Raw genomic sequence first — 21,450 nt, 5'->3', positions numbered from 1 at the left:
TGTCCTTGGGCAAGACATTTAACCTCTCTGAGCCTCAGTTTCCTCGTCTGTAAACTGAGGCCGTCAATGAGTCTCCCTCTAGTGGCTGATACGAAATAGAGCGGATGCCGCGCTAGCCTGCCGCCGGTGCCTGCTGGTGACTGCGCAGCTGTGGTAATTGGCACCCGGCCAGGCTCCCCCCAGCCCCGCTCTGAGGGCCCAGAGAGAGGGACCAGAGGTTAACCCTCAACCTGTCTGCCTCCCCACGCCGGGCATCTGGTTGTGCCAGGGCGTCCCCCCGCTAGTCAGACAGGTTTTGGGGCCAGGGCTGGTTAATTAGAACTGGTTAATTAGAGGGAGTTTCCGGGAGCTGGGGAGAGAGGCTGGGCAGAGGCCAGGTCTCCAGAACCCCTGGAACACGGCAGGGGTGTGCAGCCATGGGCCGGGGCTTAAATTCTGCCAGACTCAGGCGCCAAAAACGGCGCTTGCGACCTCGGGTCCAGAAGCCCAGGCAGCAGCCCGAGGTGAGTGGGCATCTGAGCCCCACACACCTGCCCTGTCCAGGGGCTGCCACCTGTCTGGCCTGGAACCTTCTCTCTACTGCTCCCTCATCCTTCTCTCTTGCCCCCTCCTCCCTGAGTCTCTCTTGCTTTCAGGTCTGTGTTGAACAGACCCCCTCGGACTTTCTCCTTGGGGGTTGCCCCAGTCTCATCTCTGCCTCTCTGTTTGCCCCTCTGCTCTGGCCCCCACAGCGGCTGCAGCAAGAGAACCATGAGCTCCGCCGGGGCCTGGCAGCCCGGGGGGCAGAGTGGGAGGCCAGGGCTGTGGAGCTGGAGGGGGACGTGGAGGCCCTGCGGGCCCAGCTCGGGGAGCAGCGCTCAGAGCAGCAGGACAGCGGGCGCGAGCGAGCGCGGGCCCTCAGGGAACTCAGCGAGCAGAACCTCCGGCTCAGCCAGCAGCTCGCCCAGGTGGGACACAGCCCTGACCCCAGGGCCCTGGGCAAGCTGGGGCAGATGCCTGGGTTCTGCAGGGTGGGTGTGTTGGGCTGGTGGTGAGGCTTGGCCCAGCTGAGGCTCTGCTGTCCCCCACCCCCTCTCCCCAGGCCTCCCAGACTGAGCAGGAGCTTCAGAGGGAACTGGACACCCTCCGGGGGCAGTGCCAGGCTCACGCCCTGGCCGGGGCAGAACTGAGGTCACGGCTGGAGAGCCTGCAGGGAGAGGTGAGTGCCCACTGGGGTCAGGGGCCTGTCTGAACCAGAAGGGCTGGGCTAGGGGCTATCTGGGGCTGGCCTAGCACCCTTGCCCCAGCTCCCATGCCTTCCCCCAGAACCAGATGATGCAGAGCCGCCGGCAGGACCTGGAGGCCCAGATTCGTGGCCTGCGTGAGGAGGTGGAGAAGGGCCAGGGCAGACTGCAGACCACCCACGAGGAGTTGTTGCTGCTGCGGCGGGATAGGCGGGAGCACAGCCTGGAGGTGACTTGCAGGGCTTGGGGGTTGCAACCAGCTGGACCCTTGGCAATGGCCTCAGGGCTTTCTGGGAGATAGGCCAGCGCTGGATCACTGGGATCCCCAGCAACCTGGCCACAAGAGCATGGGCATTAGCCTAAGGGCAGATGGGAGCCACGGAAGGCTGTTGAGCAGGGGAAGTACACTCTTAGAATACATTAGAGCCTAGCAGCTGGGAAGCCAGAGAGGGGCTGAGGCTGTGGTTCAGGCCAGAAATGACAGCCCCTGGACCATATCTGGGGCAGTGGAGATGGAGAGTAGAGGATGAGAGAGGGAGCATGGTCTGATGTTTGACAGTCTGTACCGTGTGGGGTCAGATTGCCAGGCTTCCTATCCAGTGTCCCTTGGCATTGTGGGATGAGCAGCCTCAGTTTCCCCATCTGTGAGATGGGATGGTAATGGTGCCAACCTCCTGGGGCTGTAGTGAGGTATGAGGCTCAGGAGGGATCAGTAAATGCTGGACCAACTCAATTTGTGGAAGGGTCAGAAGGTAGCCCGTGCAGGGGAGGAGACGGGGTTCTGCGAGGTTGGGCCAGGCCGCACCCTGCTTTATGGGCAAGAAGATTGGTATTTGTGGAGGGGAAGTGCTCAGCCCAAGGCTGCCCAGAGATCCAGGAGCGGCAGCAGGCCTGGGCCGCTGGGGTGCGGGGATATGCGGGGCTGCCTGGCCTTCCTTGGCGCTCTGGCGGCCCCCCACACCGTGGTCCTGCCAAGGGATGCAGACGCTGGGTGCGCCCGCTGACTGCCTGCGCCTCTGTCCGACTGTCCGCAGCTGGAACGCGCGCGCTCGGAAGCCGGGGAGGCACTGAGTGCCCTGCGGAGGTTGCAGCGGCGAGTCTCGGAGCTGGAGGAGGAGTCACGACTCCAGGACGCCGACGTGTCCGGCGCCTCACTGCAGTCGGAGCTTGCCCACAGCTTGGATGGAGACCAGGGCCAGGACGTGGACGCCCCCAAAGATGCCCCGGTGAGCTCGTGGCCCACTACCTCCCTTACCCATGCTGTCGGGAGGGGTGCAGGCTCCACCTCTCCTCTTTTTCCCACGAGACATTCCGCACTGCACGGAGTGATTCCTTTGCCCACAGACCACCCTGTGCCCGGAGACCCAAGAGGAGGCCAGACTCCAGCCCTCACCCCAGGAGGAGAGCCTAGAGCCCCCCAAGAAGCGAGCATCCCTGAGCCCAGCGGAGATACTGGAAGAGAAGGAGGCAGAAGTGGCCAGGCTGCAGGATGAGGTCAGGGAGGGACATAGTGCTGGATGCAGGGCCCCTCCAGCTGTCAGTTTCTTTCCCACATCCACCTCTCAGCCTTTGCCCACTAGGCCCCCTATACTTGGTTGGCCCTTCATCTCAACAAGCTTGCCGTCATTCTTCAAGAGCCAGCCTATATGCCACCTTCTCCAGGAAGACTTCCTGGACCACAACCCCACTCCCCAGTGCCACTGCCAATCCTTGCATCCCTCCTGCAGGCTTATACCACCCCAGCTAGCCCACCCTCCCCCCGCCATCCTGCACCAGCCTGGTGGACTCAGGATCACCGTGCCATCGTTGCCTGGGGCGTTTGTCGAGCAGGCAGGGGAGGGCTGCCGGGCAAGGGGCTACAAGGCCGCGGCCTGCCTGCCTTGCTATTCGCCCATCTGCCCACAGATGGCGCTGCAGCAGGCAGAGCTGCAGTCTCTGCGCGAGGAGCTGCACAGGCAGAAGGAGCTGCGGGCGCAGGACGACCCGGAGGCGGCTCTGAACGACGCCCTCTCGGACCGGGACGAGGCCGTGAACAAGTGAGCCTCCCACCACCCACCACTGCCCCAGCGAGGCTACGGGCCTCCGGGGCCCGCTGGCACTTCTGGGCTGTGATTCCCCGACCCGTGACACGGGTTATAATTATCCCCACTCCGACCCAGAGCCCCTCCTCCCGCCCGGGTCCAGGAGCCCCAAGCCACCCCTGCTCCCTGAGGCCCCAGCGCCCTCAGACCCGTTCTCCGCCCTTCCCGCCCGCAGGGCCCTGGAGCTGTCGCTGGAGCTCAGCCGCGTCTCGCTGGAGCGAGACTCCCTGTCCCGGGAGCTGCTGCGCGCCATCCGCCAGAAGGTGGCGCTCACGCAGGAGCTGGAGGCCTGGCAGGTGAGGGGCGGGGCCCGAGGGAGGGGCGGGGCCGAGGCGGGGCCTGCGCGCTGACCCGCCCCTCCACCCCGCCTCCCGCAGGACGACATGCTGGAGGTGATCGGGCAGCAGCTGCGATCGCAGCGCCAGAAGGAGCTGAGCGCCACGGCGACGCCCACCCCACGCCGCGCCGCGCCCCGCTTCTCGCTGCGCCTGGGCCCAGGGCCCGCTGGCAGCTTCCTCAGCAACCTCTTCCGAAGGACCTGAGAGCCGGGCCTAGGGGGTTGCCCTTACCCATTCTGGGGCGTACTTTCCTCGTCTGGCCCTGGAGCGACAAGGGCCCGGATTGTCTTCCAAGGCGGGGAGCTGCTGCCCTCCCCACCCCAGGAGGCCAGGCAGGGGCTCAGCGGGAGCAGGGGCCAGCTTTGGGGGCCAGGGGCCCCAGTGGGTGGCGGGGGTAAATGGAGCAGAGCTATTTTCCGAATCTCTATAGGTCTATCTTTTCTAAGCACTAGGGCAGGGGTGGGGCTGTGTATTTATGTATCAAGATCAGACAGAGTAATATATAAACCACTACACCAACTTGGCCTCATTCTTGGGAAGAAAGCGCATGGAAAAGCCTGAAACTTTATTATAAAAAATGAAAAAAATAGTCTAAAACCCTAGGGATGAGGGGTGTCATCGGAGATCAGAAGGACAGGGAGAAGGCTCGGTAGCCCAGGTTGGTGAAGACATCCACGCGGCAGCTGTTGCCTGCAGCTGTCAGGACCTGGAGGCAAGAGGGGCATGACTGACCTGCTCACACTCTCAGGATCTCCCCCAGCCCCTGCCAGACCCACCTTGCACTCAGGGGCTGCTGGCTGCTGGTTGAGGCTGAGACTGAGCAGCCCCGGGGAGGAGCCAGGCACCTGGGCCTTGAGCTCTCCACTCAGCTGCCACTGGTTGACGCAACAGCCCTGGCCAGCTGACAGAATCTGTGGAGGACAAGGAGGGGGCTCAGGGGTCAGGGTTGGAGAGTGGAGCTGGTGGGGGTAGCAGAAATGAGAGACGGGGCCTCACCAGGTCCTGGTAGAAGGTGACATGCTTCTGTGGTGCCCGCATGGGGAAGATGGTGGTGGGTGTGGAGGATCGGAGGTGCCAGAGAGTGAGGGCTGGGCCCCCTCCACAGACCTGGGCAGAAGGCAGGGGTCCCCAGCCACTGTGAGCCGCAGGCCTGCATCTGACAGGCCCCAGAGCTGCCACCCTGTCCTACACTCTGTCCAGCTCACCATCCAGTCTGAGTCAGTTGCTAAGCATCCAATCCAGCGCCCATTGTGGGGCCTCGAACACTCCTGGGAGGGGGAGGGAGGAGAGGAGGAGGTGAAGACCCAGGGGACACTGAGGAGGGAGGAGAGCGAGTGTGGGTCATGCTCTCACTCACCTCATGCTTATAGACCTCTATCGTCTGGACCTCCTTGGCCGTGCGGAGGTCTGCAGGGGAAGAACCGTGAGAGGTGCCCGACTTGCCCCAGCCTCCCTCACTGCCATCTTGCCCTCCAACCAGCCATCCCCTTACCCCAGAGTCGCACTGCCCCGTCCTCGCCACCTGACAGCACCTCGGGGCTCCGTTCCCGCAGTGCCAGGCAATGGATGTAGTCTGTGTGGCCCCGGAGGGCCCGCTGCAGGGAGGGGGCAGTGTCAGGAGACCTAGGAAGAGTGCCTCCCCCCCGCCCTGGACCTGCCACCAGCTCCAAGGCCCTGCTCACTGTGAAAGTCCCGGTTTCAAGATCCATAGTGTGCAACTGACAGTCTCCCCCAGCCAGGATGAGGGAATTCTCCTGCGGAGGAAGGCAGGGTAAGACCAGAAGTCCATGTCCAATCAGGACAGGGAGAGGGCAAAGAAATAAAGTTTGGGCCAAGAATAGTCACAAAGGGCTTAGACCTTGGGGACCAGCAGCAAAGCATTGATCTCAGGCACTTCCAGGCTGGTCCTGGGGGAGAGGGCAGGGTCAGCGTCAGTGAGGGAGTGCCTTCACCCATGCGCCCTCTACCCACGTGGCCCTGGCTCACCTGTATGGGGGCTGACGATGCCACAGTTCCTTACAGCCCTTCACAGGGGAAACACCGGGTGAGCTCAAAGGCTCTCTGGGACGGGGCAGCCCAGCCCTTCCCTGCTCGACTCCTCACCTTCTTGAGGACCTCCACCCAAAGCCAGGCCTTCACCTCCCCGTCCCCAGCACTGAGCAGATGTCGATCGGTGGAGACCATGCTATAGACGGGCCCATCATGGGCTAAAGGGAAAAGGGAAATGCAGAACTTAAGTGAGCTCATCCTGCCCCCTCCTCTACCCCAAAGTCCCCTAAGCCAGACGCAACAGTTATACCCACCTTGGAAGGTCACCACGGGCTTCTTACTTTCCTCTTTGGCTTCCGAGCTCAAAGCAGCAGACAAGCTGGGGGGAAGGGGGGTCAGGAGTCAGAAGCAGGGGGCATCAGTCCCATGAGGCCAAGTGCCAAGGCTAACGGGTGGTGGGGAACAGAGGCTGAGGGTACCTGAAGATGGCAATCTGCCCATAATTGTTGCCAGCCGCCAGGAACTTCCCACAGGGTGAGACGCTCTGGGAGAAGATGGTCATGTGCAGCCGCTGCAGGGCCTGAAACACCTCTGCCTGCAGGGAGAGACTGGGTGAGGCCTGCCTGGGACGTCTGAAACCTCTGCTGCCCACTTCCCCTGCTGCCAGCCTGGTCTCCCACTGCCCAGATGTCTCATCCATCTTTCGAGGCGACCCACCAAGCCACCACCTACCCATGAAGTTCCATGAGTGGCTCCAAGAAGAGGGTGAGAAGGGGAGAGTGGAGGCGTGACACATGGTGACCTCTAAGCAAGCACCCAGCCTCTCACTGTCAAGTGGAACTCACAGGAGATTCTGTCACGATTAGATGAGCTAATGTATATAAAGAGCTTTGCGTAGGGCTGCCAGGGAGAAAGTGTTTTAAAAGTGGCTCTATTACCCCAACACAGAAAAATGCAGACTTCTAATCCCTACCCTCTGACTTTGATGTTAGGCTCCTTAGGCACTTCTGGGTTACTTTCCTGCCCCCGGGTCAAGTCCAAGTCCCACAAACAACCCACGCAAAACAGGGTTCAGGGCACGAGCCGGGCACGGACTACAAACTCCAGAAGGCACCGCGCACCACAGCCGGCTCACCTGGCCCAGCGGCACGGCGAGAGGCACCGCTCGCTCCATCCCGAGAACTACAAGTCCCAGCGTGCTCCGCGGGCGACGCGGCCTCACGGATTCCGACGTGCCCGCGAACGTTTCCCCTCCGCGGCGTCCCACCGCCCCTGCACTGCCGGCCGGACCGGCGCGAAGGCGGCCGTCACTTACCACCCCGAGCCTCAGGAGCCGAGGTGAGCGCCGCGAAGCCCCCTGACACTAAGTGGCGCCCACCGCAGCCCCGCTAAGCCGGATCCCCTCCCCCACCCCACCGAACAGACCCGCCTTCCAGCCGCGTGCCGCCCGTCTCCCGCGCCTGCGCCTAAGCTCGTCGCTGCGAGCCCCTAAAGCCACGCCCCCTCGCGTTGGGGCACGCCCTCGGAGACTCCGCCCCTGTCGCCCGGATTCCACCCGCAGGACCCTGAACCTCGATGATCTTACAGCAACCCTCAGAGCGAGGCCCCCAGGGCCGGGCCCAGCGCCATTCGCGGGCCGCCTTGGGGGCGCCCCGGGGCCTGGACGCCAGGTGCGTGCAGGGGACCTGGGTGGGCCTGACCACGGGGCGCAGGAGCTTGGGCTGGGGGCTCAGGCTGGTATGCAGGATGACACGGGGTGAGGCGAATCGGCGGGGCTTAGGCATGAGCTGAGATGGGGTTAGAGCAGGGTCTCATGGTCCAGACTTCCGTTGTAGGCTGCTGGATGGCCTGGGAGAGGCGGGTGACTTAGGGTCAGCTGAGACAGGAATAGGCTAGGGACTCCTGGCTGATGCTGCAGGCTCAGGCGGGCAGATCCTCGGGAAGGAGCCAAGAGGGTGGGGTGCACCTGGCTCTCTTTTTTTCCCAGCTCCCCTCTCCGAGGAGCTGTGCCCATGAGCACCAAGCGGCGCCTGGAGGAGGAGCAGTGAGTTTGGGGACAGGGAGGGACTCCCAACAAGATCTCTGTCACCTCTGGTCCCCATCAGGCTGCCTTCCCTCTCAATATCCCAGCCTTTCTTTCTCCCTATTTCTCCCCAGGGAGCCCCTGCGCAAGCAGTTCCTGTCTGAGGAGAACATGGCCACCCACTTCTCCCGACTCAGCCTGCACAATGACCACCCCTACTGCACCCCCCACTTGGCCTTCCCCTCAGCCCTGCCCCCACTCAGGTAGGCAACCCCAGTGGCTGGACCTTCTAGAGGATCACACCCAGTCTTCAGAGCCAACTTCCAGGCTCTGCCTCATCATGCTATTTTTAGCTTCCAGTTGACCTCTGTGTTATTTCCCATCTTGGCTCCTTGGAAAGTGCTGGGAACCCAGGAGGCTCTGGGAACCTGGACTTGGGAGGTGGCTCAGCCCAGCCAGCCTCAGCTCCATGCCCTGACTGTCATATCTTCTTCCAGGAGTTCTTGCTCTGAGCTGCTTCTCTGGCGCTACCCTGGGAGCCTCATCCCTGAGGCCCTCCGGCTGCTGAGGCTGGGGGACACCCCCGTGCCCCACTATCCTGCAACCCCAGCTGGGGATACAATGGAGCTCTGAGTGCCGGTGGGCAGTGCCCCTCCCACCTTCCCCACAAGAAAAGAGACCAGCGACCCCCATGAAGGGACAAGGTGCTTGCCTATTCTCCTCCAGACCAGGCATCTGGGTACCAGGACCTTCCCCTAACACAGGACACTGAGCCCAGTGGAGCCCTGGGAAGGGAGGCCGCCGCCCCCGCCCCCGCCCCCACCCCTAGGAGAACTGAATAAAGATTGATAAGCAAAAGAAGGCTTCAGTCTGGAACCTGGGGACTTTGGGGAGGGCAGAATTTCCCCTCAAGATCTTCCCTGGAAAACGGTTCAGGCCAGCCAGGTCCTGGCAGGCTGGGCTCCAGGCATTGAGAATGTGTGAGTCACAGCCTCGCCCCCGCCCCCGCGGCTGACTGACTCACTCCCTCCCTCCAGCTCTGGGGAGTCAAGCTGGGATCATGCCACTCTCCAAACCATTTAAAGTTAAAGATTTCTTTATTAATAAATTCTCCCTCCCCTCCAAAGTTTCTCCCCCAAATAAATATCTCCTCCCCACTTTGGGGTTGGGGGGTCTGTATCTTAGGGCCAGCCCTCCTAGAGGGCCAGCCCCCTAGTGTTAAGAACAGGTCCCTAACCCTCCCAGGCTGAGAACCCTGTGGTGGAATTTCAGTACATCCGAGTGAGTGGGCCTAGTGTTGTGTCTGCCCCTCAAGTCAGCCTGACCCCAGGCCATCAGGGAAGGGGGATACCCCCTTGTGCAAATGCTGCAGTTCCTTAATCTGTGTCAGCCGTTTTGTGTGAGCCAGCGTGAGGCTCCTTTTCTGTCCTGGAGCCAGAGACAGGGCAATCAGACACCTTGGAAGGCTCCTCTGAACCCTGGGCCCAGGCCTCAGAGGTGATTCACCCATCCTCCCAACCCCCCCTTGTGGTTGGAGCAGCTTGGCTCCAGCCCCGTCTGGAAGGCATGGGCTGGCTCTAGAATGAATGAAAGAATGAATGGGCGACGCCCCGGCTGGCAGGGGGCGCTCACTGTCACTGGATCAGCGCCACGGCTGGACAGCCCTCTCCGCCGGTCTCCTCTATAGGGGCTGCAAGATAAGAGGTGGGGTCATTCATGAGCAGGGGAAGTGTGAATGTGGAGGAGTGATGGGGGCAGGCAGGCCGGGGTGCACTTACTGGTAAACTTTTCTCTCCTGCGGCACCGTCTCCAGACCAGGAAGCCAGAAAGCAGCCCTAGCACGAGGGCCAGGCTCAGGGCGCCCCCCAGGATGGGCCAAAGCAGCCGAAAGTGGGCAGGAGGTGCGGCAGCGCCTGGGAGTGGGACCCTAAGTGACACCTAGCCCCTCTCCGGGCTAGCCCCGCCCCCTTGAACTGCGCTTCAAGCCTTCTCTCCGCCGTGGCCCCCACCCTGATCAGAGCGCCTTCCCCACTCCCTCCGCATTACTTTCCCAGATCCTAAGCCCTGCGCCGCCTCTCCGCACCAGCGACCCTCTCCCTGGGCTGAGGTCCACTCGCCACCGGCCCCGCCCCTCACTCACAGCCCAGGCAGAAATCGCTGTGTGGTCGCGCCGGGCACGACGCGCAGTCCATGCACTTGTCGAGGTCCGCGCTCCAGGAGCTGCCGCGAGAGCAGGGGGCGGTGCCTGGGGAGGGGGCCGCCGGTCAGAGGCTGGGGGCGGGCCATGCTATTCTGGGGTCTGAGGTCAGGGTCCACGAGCTCGAATAACGTGAGTCACCGGCGCCCTCCCCCCGCATTCCTCACAGGTGACCGCACGGCCCGACCGGGACACGGCAGCGCTGGGGGGGGGCGTACCTCGGGACGCTAGGGGGGGTCAGGTCCCCACAACCCCCCTGCTGCCGGCGGCTGACTCACTGCTGGGCACCGGGCCCGACCCGGGTCCCTCCCCCCGCATAGCTGGGCACTGAAGTCACCGGATGGAAGGGGGCACCCCACATGGTATAGAGCGCACAGACCCTAGCGCCTCTCGACACCCACCCACCCGCAACTCTTCCACCACCGGGGCCAGATAGACCCCGTATTGACCAGGCTGGGGGCGTGCCCCCTTACCAAACTAAACATCCCGCCCTCAAACTTACTTTCTCTCTCCACTTCTAGTTCGGACTTTCAGAGCCGAAGCCCCACCCCCACCCCCACCCCCTACCCCACCCCAACCAATTGGACAGTCAGGGAAACTGAGGCCCGAACTGTCGATGAAGTTTAAAGCGGGATGGGACCTTCCCCAACACGGAGCGCGGTGTCTGAGACCGCTTCACCGCAGGTCCCTACGCCCGCCTGGTCCCCCCAGTTCCGCCCTGTCCTCCAGGCACCTAATCCCGGTTCCGGATGCCCCGCCGGCGTTGCCGGTCCCCGCGCCCCGCGTACCTGGCGCCTGCTCCCCGGCCGCGGCGCGCAGCAGCGCCAGCCCGAGCCCCAGCACGAGGAGCCGCAGCTGCAGCGAGCCCCGAGCCATGGTGCGCGTCCCGCGGCCGTCGCCGTCTGCGCCCGCCGCCGGCCGGCGGGGACCCAAAGCAGCGCCCCCGCCCCGCCCCCGCCTTCCGGGGTGGAGCTCGCCGCTCTGCCCGCCCCTCGAGCGGCTCCAGAACGCCCCGCCCCTCCCGGCCCGCGACGTTCGGTCATTCGTTCAACAAACGCGGCCCAGTCGCTCCAGCCACCAGGGCCCCGCAGCACCGGCCTTGTCTTCTCGGTGCTCAAGCCCGGGGGCGTGGGGCAGGGCGACAGACACGAACAGTCCTTGCAGCGATAACTGCAGCTTTGCTAAGGGCCCCGCGGGTATAACAACACCACAAAATAATGAGCCCTTAATTTATACCCCAGGACCTAGTTACAGGCTTGTGGTCTCCATTTTGCAGAGTAGGAAACTGAGGCTCGGGAAGGTTAGGTGAGTTCCCAATGTCACACCACTGGTAGGTGGAGCCGAGACTCGGGCTCGGTTCGGCTCCAGGCCCCTCGCGCTCACCCTCAGTGGGTCGGGCCAGCCCAGGTCCCCGCACCCCAGCAAGATGCGGGCGCCGGGGCCCTAGCCTGGATCGCCCCCCTCTGACGAGGCCGGGATTTGCACGCCCGCTGCCGTCGGGACGGGGTCTCTGCCCCTCCCCGGGGGCGGTGGTCCAGTGACGTCACCGCCTCTTTAAGACCCCCGCCTCCGCCCCATCCCCACATTCGTGCTAGGAATTTCCCTACCCTCCTCGGCAGGTGAGCTTGGCGGCAGCGTGGGTGCTGGGGAGAGACGCCCCGCGCAGCCGGGTGCAGGGCGTGGCGGCGTGGACGGGGTGCTGGGGGTGCGTGTGGAGAACCGGGCCGTGCGCCTGGCGGCGGCCACGCAGATCACCGCGTCCCTGAGCCGGGGACTGCGCCGAAACCTTCGTCGGCTCTGGAAGGGTTAAACGCCCCTCCCCTCTCCCCCGGGACAAAGGCACCGAAACCCCGGGCGCCCCTCCCCCACCTGCCTCGCCTCTCCCGGGCGGGCATCCCCTCCCCCTCACCTGCGGGAGCCGACCCTGCGGCCCGCGCCGCCATTAAACCCCTCCTGGACGCGGGGCTCCCGGGCCGGGGGCGCCCTCGAACAGAGTGGAGCCTGCAGTGTAGAAAAGGAAGGCGGAGAGGGCAGGGGCGTCTGGATTGGCGTGGTCCCGGCCCTAACTCGGCCAGAGGCCTGGCGGGCGGGCCTGAGGGCCGCAGGAAGCGCGGGCTGGTCCGCCCCGGCCAGTCTCCCCCGAGGTCATGAGCTCGGCCCAGGCTGGACTGGCGGCTAAGAGAAGTGGATCGAGAGCCTTAGCTCGCGCCGCGCTAGGGTTAGGTCTAAGCCGTGCGCTGGAAGAACTTTGGGCCGTGGGGAGCCACAGCAGGACCCTGAGCAGAGCTGATTCCTGTGGCAACCTCCCACCGAAGTGGGATGTGAGGGGACAGGTGCAGGGTGGCGGTGGAGGAACTGGTTCACTACACAGAACCCAAGGGTTTTAGTTCCTTTGGGGAAGTTTGAGAGCACCCTAGCGAGGCATTTTGGTATAGTACACACCGAAAATGCCCCAATCTTGAGAGTATGCCGTCTGGCCCTTAGGGGAGTTTGGAAGGGTGGGACCCAGGGAGTCACCTGTTGGCCTAGGAGAAGACACTGCTTTCAGGTGGGTGAGATTAATGGAGGGAGGATTAATGACGTGTTTCCACCTCTTCTGCCCCTCCAGGCATGGGCTGGGCCTGGCCTGCCGCCTGAGGAGCTTGGGTCACCTCCAGGCTCAGGAAGGAGGTGGTTCATGGTTGGTGGCCGTGGCCCAGGCTCCAGACACAAGATCTCAAGATCAGGCTGGTATCCACCAGCCTAGTGCATGGAACCAAGTTGGGGTGAGGGCTTTGGACACTGGATGGTGGCAGGAAGCTTGGGATCTCCAATCTTAGTGTTGAAACTGACAAGTTTTGAGCTTGAGACTCAGGGCTAGAGCCAAACCACCATCTGTGCGCCACCCCCCGCCCCAGCACTGCCTGGAAATTGCACTCTTCTCATCCCCCTTTTGGCCACTCTGCTGCTTGATAACATGTACTCAGAAGTGGCTGAGGCCATGGACTGGCATTTGTGCAGGCTTTATACCACCGTCTTTCGTTTACACTCAAAACTGCCAGGGGAGGAATACCAGGGAGAAAGAGAAAGGCTGAGGCATGAAGTGCCCGTGTGCCAGTGGAAAGTGAGGCTCAGGGGGCACGTCCTGCCCACGTTGCAGGATATGGTGACCAACTCCCAGGGTGTGTGTGCTCCTGGTGTCCTGTGTGGTGGCTGTGGCATGGGACCTGGGCCTGCCAGGCTAAATGTTGCTTTGCTTCTGTCCCCCAGTGCAGTGCAGCCCCATCACCCTCGTCATGGCCTCTGCTGGGCTGCAGATCCTGGGAGTTGTCCTGACTCTGCTGGGCTGGGTGAATGCCCTGGTGTCCTGTGCCCTGCCCATGTGGAAGGTGACCGCCTTCATCGGCAACAACATCGTGGTGGCCCAGGTGGTGTGGGAGGGGCTGTGGATGTCCTGCGTGGTGCAGAGCACCGGCCAGATGCAGTGCAAGGTGTACGACTCGCTGCTGGCGCTGCCCCAGGACCTGCAGGCCGCCCGTGCCCTCTGCGTCATCGCCCTCCTTGTGGCCCTGCTCAGCCTGCTGGTCTACCTTGCTGGGGCCAAGTGTACCACCTGTGTGGAGGACAAGGATTCCAAGGCCCGCCTGGTGCTCACTTCTGGGATCATCTTTGTCATCTCAGGGGTCCTGATCCTGGTCCCCATCTGCTGGACAGCCAATGCCATCATCCACGACTTCTACAATCCCCTGGTGGCTGATGCCCAAAAGCGGGAGCTGGGGGCCTCCCTGTACCTGGGCTGGGCGGCCTCGGGCCTTTTGTTCCTGGGTGGGGGGCTGCTGTGCTGCAATTGCCCCTCAGGGGGGTCCTGGGGCCCCATCCATTACGTGGCTCAATACACGGCATCTGCCCCTGCCGCCTCTCGGGGGCCCTCCGAGTACCCCACCAAGAATTACGTCTGATGTGGGTAGGAGGAGCCCTCACCCCTGAGCTGTGACCATCAAAAGATGGCAATGCCTGACAGCTTTGGGGTAGGTTCTTACCTTTTGTTTCTGCTTTTTGCTGTTTTTATTTTTGGGGGGTATTTTTAAAATCCATTTCATAACTGAACCAAGAAGATGAGTCAGATTCACACGGCCACCTGGGCTCTGCTGTTGGCATATCTCACCTTTGGGTGATGGAGCCAAAGAGGTGATGCTTTGAGTTTCTGGATCTTTCTCCACCATGGACATCCCTATCTTGGAAGCCAACCTGGAGCTGTAGAACCAGTATGAAGGCTGCTTGCTGCGCTGGCCTTTGTGACAAGACAGACTGTCCTTAAGAGTTCTTGCTGCTGCAGGGGGCTGGGCTTCCCTAGACTTAAAGGGACAGCCACCCCCTTCCTGGTCAGGCCTCTGGAAACCACAGGGGCCCTTGAGCCCCTCTTCTCAGCCCTGGAAGAGCAGGCAATAAGTTACCAAAGAACGACCCACTTTCAGATCCTCTGACCTCTGGCTCCTCCGTCCTGTTACCATGACCCCTCCCTGGGTCAGGTCCCAGCTATGCTGTAGACACCCCCCTCCCCCCCAACACGTCTGCCCTGCCCACCCACACTCACAAGTTTTTACTAAATAAAGCATGTCTTGTTATGTGCCTTTGGTGTTGCTGTGGGGGAGGGGTAGTGAGTGCCCAACCTGGCTAGAGGGTGGGCGAGCATAGGTCAGTCACGATCCTTTGTCCCCATGCTTTCCCTGGCTCAGACCCCATGGCCTGAGTATGGTACCCACCAGACAGCACCTGGAGAAGGCCTTGGCCTGACAGCCACCACGGCAGGCCATCTGGCTGTCCCTGCCCAGCACCGGCGCACAGATCAGAGGGAGCCCAGTTCCAAATGCTCTTTTATTCCCAGCTCCTGGGTGGGGGTGGGGTGGGTGAGGCAGGGCCTCCATGTGGAGTAGACCCACTGCGGGGAGGGGCGCGACCTGATCCTTGTTATGGAGCCAACTAGCTACTGCCCTGTGGGTGAGGCCCAGGCTCCTGGGGCAGGGGAGGGCCAGCCTGTGTCCTAGACAGCAGAGGAAGTAGGTATGGGGGAGGCAGGGCCCGCCAGGGTGCCCAACAGCTCTGGCTCTGTCTGGGTGGGGGGACAACCGGAGCTGGGGACACCACCGAGGCAGGCCAGCGGACTGAGCCCTGGAGCCAGGTCTGGCTTGAGGTTTTGGAAAGTGGGTTTCCCTCTGGGGAGAGGGGGTTGATCTTGGTAGAAGACCAGGGGTTGAGGAGGCATCAATTGCCAGGCCAGCTCAGGGCAAGGGCCAACGCCTGCGCCTCACACGTAGTCCCTCTTGTCCAGTCCAGATGCCCCAGAGCGAGAGGGGATGGAGTAGCCCAGCCTGGGCCCGTGGGGCCGCTCGGCCTGGGGTGGGGGGCATGTGCAGCAGAGCAGCCCCCCGCCCAGCATGAGCAGCGCAGCGGCCGCCCAGCCCAGGTAGAGGGAGGCTCCCAGCTCTCGCTTGAGGGCCTCGGCCACCAGGGGGTTGTAGAAGTCCTGTATGATGGCGTGGGCCGTCCAGCACACGGGGATGAGCACCAGGATGCCTGCCAAGAGGAGGGTGACCCCCGCGGTGAGCACAATGCGGGCCTTGGCGCCTTCGTCCTCCACACACGTGGTGCACTGGGCACCCGTGATGGCCATCAGCAGGCCGAGCAGGGCCAGCAAGAGGGCGACGACGCAGAGGGCACGGGCGGCCTGCAGGTCCTGGGGCAGCGCCAGCAGCGAGTCGTACACCTTGCACTGCATCTGGCCGGTGCTCTGCACCACGCAGGACATCCACAGCCCCTCCCACACCACCTGGGCCACCACGATGCTGTTGCCGATGAAGGCGGTCACCTTCCACAGAGGCAGGGCACAGGACACCAGGGTCCCCAGCCAGCCCAGCACGGCCAGGGTCATGCCTAGGAGTTCCAGGCCGGTTGAAGCCATCTGTCCCCTGGGTTGGGTCTTCTCAGCCCCAGGCGGCCTGGTTGACTCCTGTTGGAGGTGTCGAGTGGGGGTCTCGGTGCCTAGCAGCCGGCAGAAGCTTTGTCGCGGTCCTCAGGCCAGGGCAGTCCTCACATCTGTGAGTCTCTTGAAAGGCTTCTCTCCGTGCCTCTCACAGGCGCCTCTCTGATCCTCACCTCGCACAAAGCAGACTCAGGGCCTGCTCAGCTGAGTGGCTTGTGTCCCCTCTAGGGCCTGACGCCCATCGGATGCCCTGCAGTCACGTCCGGGCCAAGCTTGCATGGGTCCTCCAGACCCACCGTCAGGCTCGGGACAGCCACATCCCTTCCCGGCTGGTGCAGGCTCACATTCAGCGGTGCACCCTCTGTGGTTGCCACCTGGGGACTCTGCCGCTCGGCTGCCTGCTGGCGGGGTTTTATGGACCAGCAGGGGAGGAGCAGAGTGAGGCGCAGGGACGGGTGATTGGGGAAACCTGAGTGACAGATGGGAGGACCAGGGCGAGGGGGGTGCGTGTGTGGGCAGGGGGTGGGATGGGGCCCTGGGGGTCAAGGCAGGGGATGCTGTGACCTGGAGGGCTCAGGGAGGAAGAGTGTCCCTGACTGTGGGAACCTAGGCTCAAAGGAGTGGGAAGACTGAGACAAGCTGAGGGATAAGGAATGAGGGTGGGGACTGCAAAAAAGTAACTGGCTGAGGACCGAGAGTGGCGGCGGGGCTGTGGGGGACTTCAGCCTGCCTTCCTGAGCCTCTCTTGGCCACCTACCATCTTCACCCTGTCCCCACCTAGTTTCTGGATGCAAAGGTACTCCAGCTCCCCGAGTATCGCACACCCCCTCACCTGTCCCCCACCACCCGGGACTCTCTGGAACCCGATCTGTCCCCAGTCTCAGCCCAGTGGCCCTGGTGGCTCCTGGGGGAGGGGCCCCACCCACACTGTTCCCCGGGCGACAGGTGCCTGGCGCCCAGCTCAGGTGACATTGCCCTGGCAACGGCCTAGAAAACTACCCCCCCACTTCTGTCTCAGCTCAGGTGTGCCCTCCCCGCCCCCGCTGCTGAAACTGGGGGGCTGAGCTGAGCTGCCCTGGTCTCCAGAGGCCCGGGGATAAAGGGCCTGTTGTGGAGGTGGGGGAGGGCAGGCACGTGGGGGCGGAGAGGGGCAGCCCAGGACCCGGTTCTCTTCCCTGGGTGAGTGGCCCTTCAGGCCTCCCAGGCCAGGACACCACAGGGGGGCAAGGCCGGGTGTGCCTGAGCCCTGCCTTCCAGTCCAAAGGAAAGACCCCTTCCCAGGGGGGCAGCCTGGGAGCCACACTGACTACAGCTCAAATGCTGACCCTTACTGGGACAGGTCATGGAACGGCAAGCTTCTTAACCTCCTTGGGTCAGAGACCCATTTAATATGCTCCCACAAACATGTGCCCCTCATTTCAGGAGATTCATGAACTCCCTCGAGCCCTTCCCTGGGTGGCAGGAACTGGGTTATCGTTATCTGAAAAGGGGAGGGCTGCTTTCCAGAGCAGAGGGCCCTCACCTGGGAGAGCCCCTCTCCTCCACACTCCTCTGAGGGAGCTGGTCCCCGTGCCAGGAGGGCTGGGGACACCACTCGCCCCTGCTCAGTGCGGCCTCACCTACCAGTGGAGCTTTATTTATAAAGGTTTCTAACCTCAAGGATTGCTCGGGGGTTCCGAACCCAGGGGTGGGAGCATTGCTTCTGGGAATGGGTTTTAGCATCTTTTTTGCAAGAGAGGTTTATATTTCACCAGATTTGCAAAGGGGTCTGTGACCCGAAAAAACTTAGGATGCCTTCCCCATCCAAATAGAGAGACTGAGGCCAGTGCTGACATGCTGGTCGGGAAGTTAGGAGCCAGGGCTTCCTCTGCATGGCCCCAGGCCTCCCCACAGGGAAGCGCTGCTCCGGGATGAGGGGCCAAGCCGGTGGCCCCACTGAGGCCAGAGGGTGGCGGTGAGGACAGCAGGCTGGAGAATGGCCACTGTGACGAACTCAGGGAATCTGTGGGTGGTTTGTCCAGCTCATCCCCTGGGGCTTGGATTTCAGGGGGTGGGGGTGGAGGCGGCTGAGCAGAAGGGCCCTGTGAGTGGGCTCCCTCTGCAGCCTTCCAGGGGCTGCCAGGAATCCAGCCATACAGGTTTGGGCAGGTGTCTCCGCAAGGGCCCACCGCCCCCCCAACCTTCAATAGCCCCGACTAGGGGCTTTTCTCTTCCCCAGGCCCAGGATGAGTCCTCCTCTCATCTTGGGTCTAAGGTGACAAACTCGCCTCCCCCCAAGCATATTCCCAGCTTGAATACTGAGTCCTGTGCCCTGGGGAAACTGGAACGGTGGTCAGCCTGGGGTCGGGCCTCCCTCAGTGGCCCACCAGCTCTACAGGCAGCTCTACACCCCAACGTTGGAACCCAGTGGGGGCTGCACAACCTAGTAAATGTCAGGCCTGGAGATGGCACCAAGAGGATCACACTTTTTTTAGACCCCAATTTCTCTTTGGCTAGCATCTCTATACTCAAGCAGAGAGGGAAATCCCATGCTGCCTAGAGGACGTAGACACCCCCACCCCAGCGATCGGTTCCCACGTGACTTGCCGTCATGGCGGCCTCAGCTTCCTCCCACCCTAAATCTACTCTTTTTCTCCCCAAGGCCTAGTGGGAGAGTAAAAGTGGGAAAATATCTCGGAGCACTAGGAGAGGCTGGAAGGGGGTGGTGGATCTTGTGGGGGGGTACTGCGAGGGAGGGCCTGGGGGCGGCTTCCAGGGCACACAGGCAGGAGCACGCTTGCCATCCCCAGCCCTCCTTAGGCCTAGGCTGCGTGGTCCCAGGCCCTCTTCTAGGTCCGCTGGTCCACGTGGATTCAGTTGGATCTTGGAAACGGAAGGGTTAAAGTTGGGGCTTAAAGGGGACCGCAGGGGGGCTGGAATGCCATTGATATGGGGAGGTGGGGGCCCCCTTGGGCGTGGTGGTTACCATCTCAATGGCACTTTAACACGTCCACTGGAATCCCCTCCCCCATTGCCTCAGTTGGGGGAGGAGGTGGGGGAGGGGAACCTTCCCAACTGTGCTACCCTGGCAGGAGCCGAGGCCAGCTCTCCGCTAGCCCCTTCACCGGGTGACCAAACTGGACCTCGTCTTTGTTCCCTCTGGGAGAACAGAGGGGCAGGAGGTTCAGGTGGGCAGAAGAAATGGGAGCTCAGCTGAGACAGAGTAGAAGAGGGGGAAAGTGTGGCCCAACGGCAAAAGAAGGGAACTAACAGTTACCAAGAGCCACCACCGCGCCAGGAACCGCGCTGGGCCGGTGCGGGCGCTGCACAGTAGGAACCCCAAGGGCAGCATCACCCACTGCTCCCGGGAGCCGGAGACCCTGATTTTACAGGTGGAGAGGCCGGTCCCCTGGCTCCGGAACTTAAACATGCAGATGAACCCTGCGGACCCGGTGATAAATCTCGCTGGTTTAGTCGCCCTCATTTGACAGACCAGGAAGCCAGCTCAGAGGGCTAAGGGAGTGGGGCCAAGTGCACAAGCGGGAAATAGCCGAGCCTGACACAAACCCAGACACGGAGTTCAAGGCCGGCTCCTCGGCGTGAAGCAGGGCCTCCCTCGCGCCACCCCACCCGCGCCCCGTTTCCCTGCGGCCGCGTTCCCTCTCCCGAGTGAGCGCCGGGCGCCTGCCTGCCCAGGGAAGTCCCTGCGGAGAGACTGCGCGGGAAGCCAGCCCCACCCTCTGGTCCCCTCACCGCCTGGCTCCCAGGAGCAGAAAGTGCCCTCACTCATTACTTGCACGAGGCAGCAAGCTGAGCCCCACTTTGGGGCAAGTCCCACTTCCTAACCCTCGGTGCCTCCTGGCTGTAACGGGGAGAGCTGCATTGTCACCTGCTGCCACCTGCTCACCTCCAGGCCTACCGCAGGCAACAGGCATTCCCCAGGCGAGTGTCCCACACACGTTGGGGATCACTGCAGGTGCTGACTCAGGGGGACAAGAGTATTTTGTCAAGAGCTTAAATGCGGTTTCCCGTGTAAACCTGGACAGACTCCGCTGACTGGGTAACAATTAACTTTATTATCAGTCGTACTCGTCAGCCTTCCATCCGCAGCACTTAGTGATCTGCCCGGCTGTGAGCGCGCATGCGTTCCTGTCCCTCCTGCTACGTGGTTCAGTCCTCGTGGAGAGGGAAGAGCGACCCAGCACGGCGGAGGCAGAGGGCAGCTCAGCCACAGTTCAGAGCAGGGGAAAAATGGTCGCTATTTTCTTTCAGCCTGCTAAGAGCTTTATCAAGGTTCTAGTGAGTGACAGTGCGATCTCTTGTAAGACAGGAAGAGGGAGATTTGAGACAGGAGAGAAAGCCATGTGAAGGGGGAGGCAGGGACTGGAGGGATGTGGCCACAAGCCGAGGAGGCCTGAAGTCACCAGAAGCTGGGAGAGGCGAGAGGACTCTCCCCTGGAGCCTACAGAGGGAGCACGCCCCTGTCCACACCTTGATTTTGGACTTCTGGGCTCCAGGACTGTAGAGAATAAACTTCAGTGTTAAGCTGCTCAGTCTGTAGCAATTGTTCCTGCAGCCACAGGAAACTGATACGCGCCCTTCTTGCCGGTGAGTCCCAGGCTCTCGGAGGTCCCCCAAGGTCAAGGCTGGCTTCCAGATACCACTCCTGAGCTGCTGTAGAAGAGCCCATTGAGATAGGACATCTGCCTGGTTACCTGAGCGCAGGTACCTGAGGAACAAAGAGAACTTTGAGTTGCACGGGCTGCGCAGAAACCGGCGGTGGGGCTGAGAGGCAGGCAAAGCTGGGGAGAGAACTTTCCTCTCAGGACGCAGCGTGAGAGATCTCCCGTCCCGCGGGGATGACCCTGGGCCCGGTATCGACTGTCCATCCACATCCTGCCTTCCTGGTGCGCCCTGGCCGCGGGACCCCTGAATCTATTTCGGTTGAAAGGTTGACTTAAGATTTGGGAGGCAAGATCAGAGTTTCCAAGAGCCATACACGCATAAACTGGGAAGGGCCTTAGCAGTGGCATCCAGAGCTTTCAATTTATAAGGGAAAATGAGACATTTTGAATACTCTGTTAAAACATTTGAAACTTCTGACTTCATCCCCTCAAGCCCATTTCGCTGCGCATGTGCTGCGGCCCCCGCCCAGGCCCTGCTCTCCAGGCAGTTTATCAGCGCCGGAGATGCGGTACGTTCTCAAATGACCGCGCAAGAAGCTTGCTGTAGGGCTGCAGGGGAAAACGCAGGAGGCCCTAACCTTAAAATGAGTTTATTTTCAGACTCGCTCCTTTCTCCCTCCAACCCCTTCTCCCTTCCCCAACCCAGGCTCTCACCCACGCCTTCCGAACCCGCTCGCGGGGAAGGTGGCGAGAGGCACAGGCCCTGTGTCCGGGCGGGGCTGCCAGTTCACCCACCAGGTGGGCGGGCGGTCAGCAGGGCGGCGACAGGAACAAGTGCGGTGGCGCTGGGGGTGGCGGGAAGGCGGGCAGCGGCCAGGGTTCGCGGGGCGCGGGCGGCACCAGGAGGTTGACGGACGAGGGCCGCGCGGGCAGCGGCGGCAGCGGCTGCGGGGGCGGCTCGGCGATCAGGGGCGGGCGGCCGCGCGCGCCCACAGGCCCGGGGGTGGCGGCGACGGCGGCCTCGGGCAGCGGCGGC

The 21,450-nt window shown here is 62.5% G+C and overlaps 6 protein-coding genes across 9 annotated transcripts in view; 3 read left to right on the top strand and 3 right to left on the bottom strand.

Annotated features, from left to right (window-relative positions):
- Positions 1-4,071, top strand: part of CCDC64B (coiled-coil domain containing 64B) — a 7,110-nt gene extending 3,039 nt beyond the window's left edge. The window contains exons 2-9 of the mRNA XM_012647606.1: positions 732-947; positions 1,082-1,198; positions 1,306-1,452; positions 2,258-2,449; positions 2,568-2,717; positions 3,129-3,259; positions 3,480-3,600; positions 3,682-4,071. Of these exons, the coding sequence (XP_012503060.1) occupies positions 732-947; positions 1,082-1,198; positions 1,306-1,452; positions 2,258-2,449; positions 2,568-2,717; positions 3,129-3,259; positions 3,480-3,600; positions 3,682-3,846 (1,239 nt within the window). The 3' untranslated portion in view covers positions 3,847-4,071. The remainder of the gene's footprint in view (positions 1-731; positions 948-1,081; positions 1,199-1,305; positions 1,453-2,257; positions 2,450-2,567; positions 2,718-3,128; positions 3,260-3,479; positions 3,601-3,681) is intronic.
- Positions 4,072-4,188: 117 nt separating this feature from the next.
- On the bottom strand, positions 4,189-7,112 carry THOC6 (THO complex 6). 2 transcript variants are annotated; one of them, XM_012647780.1, is made up of 13 exons: positions 6,767-7,112; positions 6,111-6,226; positions 5,946-6,010; positions 5,746-5,849; positions 5,629-5,666; positions 5,501-5,549; positions 5,325-5,396; positions 5,135-5,237; positions 5,000-5,049; positions 4,848-4,910; positions 4,639-4,749; positions 4,419-4,553; positions 4,189-4,348 (listed from the first exon to the last, which is right to left on the bottom strand). In XM_012647780.1, the coding sequence occupies exons 1-13, from the start codon at positions 6,803-6,805 to the stop codon at positions 4,268-4,270; spliced, it is 1,026 nt and encodes a 341-aa protein (XP_012503234.1). In that variant the 5' UTR covers positions 6,806-7,112; the 3' UTR covers positions 4,189-4,267. The 2 variants fall into 2 exon arrangements, with proteins under 2 accessions (XP_012503234.1, XP_012503233.1); XM_012647779.1 differs by lacking the exon at positions 6,767-7,112 and having other exon boundaries at positions 4,194-4,348; positions 6,111-6,744.
- HCFC1R1 (host cell factor C1 regulator 1 (XPO1 dependent)) lies at positions 6,828-8,515 on the top strand. Of its 3 annotated transcripts, XM_012647781.1 has the most exons (4): positions 7,059-7,301; positions 7,619-7,675; positions 7,789-7,917; positions 8,152-8,515. In XM_012647781.1, exons 1-4 carry the CDS (start codon positions 7,207-7,209, stop codon positions 8,285-8,287), a joined length of 417 nt encoding a protein of 138 aa, XP_012503235.1. In that variant the 5' UTR covers positions 7,059-7,206; the 3' UTR covers positions 8,288-8,515. The 3 variants fall into 3 exon arrangements, with proteins under 3 accessions (XP_012503237.1, XP_012503235.1, XP_012503236.1); XM_012647782.1 differs by lacking the exon at positions 7,619-7,675 and having other exon boundaries at positions 7,179-7,301; positions 8,152-8,452; XM_012647783.1 differs by having other exon boundaries at positions 6,828-7,917; positions 8,152-8,452.
- A 217-nt stretch (positions 8,516-8,732) lies between these two features.
- TNFRSF12A (tumor necrosis factor receptor superfamily, member 12A) lies at positions 8,733-10,806 on the bottom strand. Its single transcript, XM_012647757.1, has 4 exons — positions 10,640-10,806; positions 9,795-9,899; positions 9,433-9,567; positions 8,733-9,344 (listed from the first exon to the last, which is right to left on the bottom strand). The coding sequence occupies exons 1-4, from the start codon at positions 10,725-10,727 to the stop codon at positions 9,289-9,291; spliced, it is 384 nt and encodes a 127-aa protein (XP_012503211.1). The 5' UTR covers positions 10,728-10,806; the 3' UTR covers positions 8,733-9,288.
- A 2,320-nt stretch (positions 10,807-13,126) lies between these two features.
- On the top strand, positions 13,127-13,789 carry CLDN6 (claudin 6). The gene has a single exon (XM_012647755.1). The coding sequence runs from the start codon at positions 13,127-13,129 to the stop codon at positions 13,787-13,789; it is 663 nt and encodes a 220-aa protein (XP_012503209.1).
- Positions 13,790-15,133: 1,344 nt separating this feature from the next.
- On the bottom strand, positions 15,134-16,056 carry CLDN9 (claudin 9). Its single transcript, XM_012647756.1, has one exon. The coding sequence runs from the start codon at positions 15,787-15,789 to the stop codon at positions 15,136-15,138; it is 654 nt and encodes a 217-aa protein (XP_012503210.1). The 5' UTR covers positions 15,790-16,056; the 3' UTR covers positions 15,134-15,135.
- Between the last annotated feature and the right edge of the window lie 5,394 nt (positions 16,057-21,450).

This window comes from Propithecus coquereli, unplaced genomic scaffold, assembly GCF_000956105.1.
Source record: "Propithecus coquereli isolate 6110/MARCELLA unplaced genomic scaffold, Pcoq_1.0 Scaffold27, whole genome shotgun sequence".
Taxonomy (NCBI): domain Eukaryota; kingdom Metazoa; phylum Chordata; class Mammalia; order Primates; family Indriidae; genus Propithecus; species Propithecus coquereli.
The sequence above is the reverse complement of the archived record's forward strand: the minus strand, read 5'-3'. Positions and strand labels throughout refer to the sequence as shown.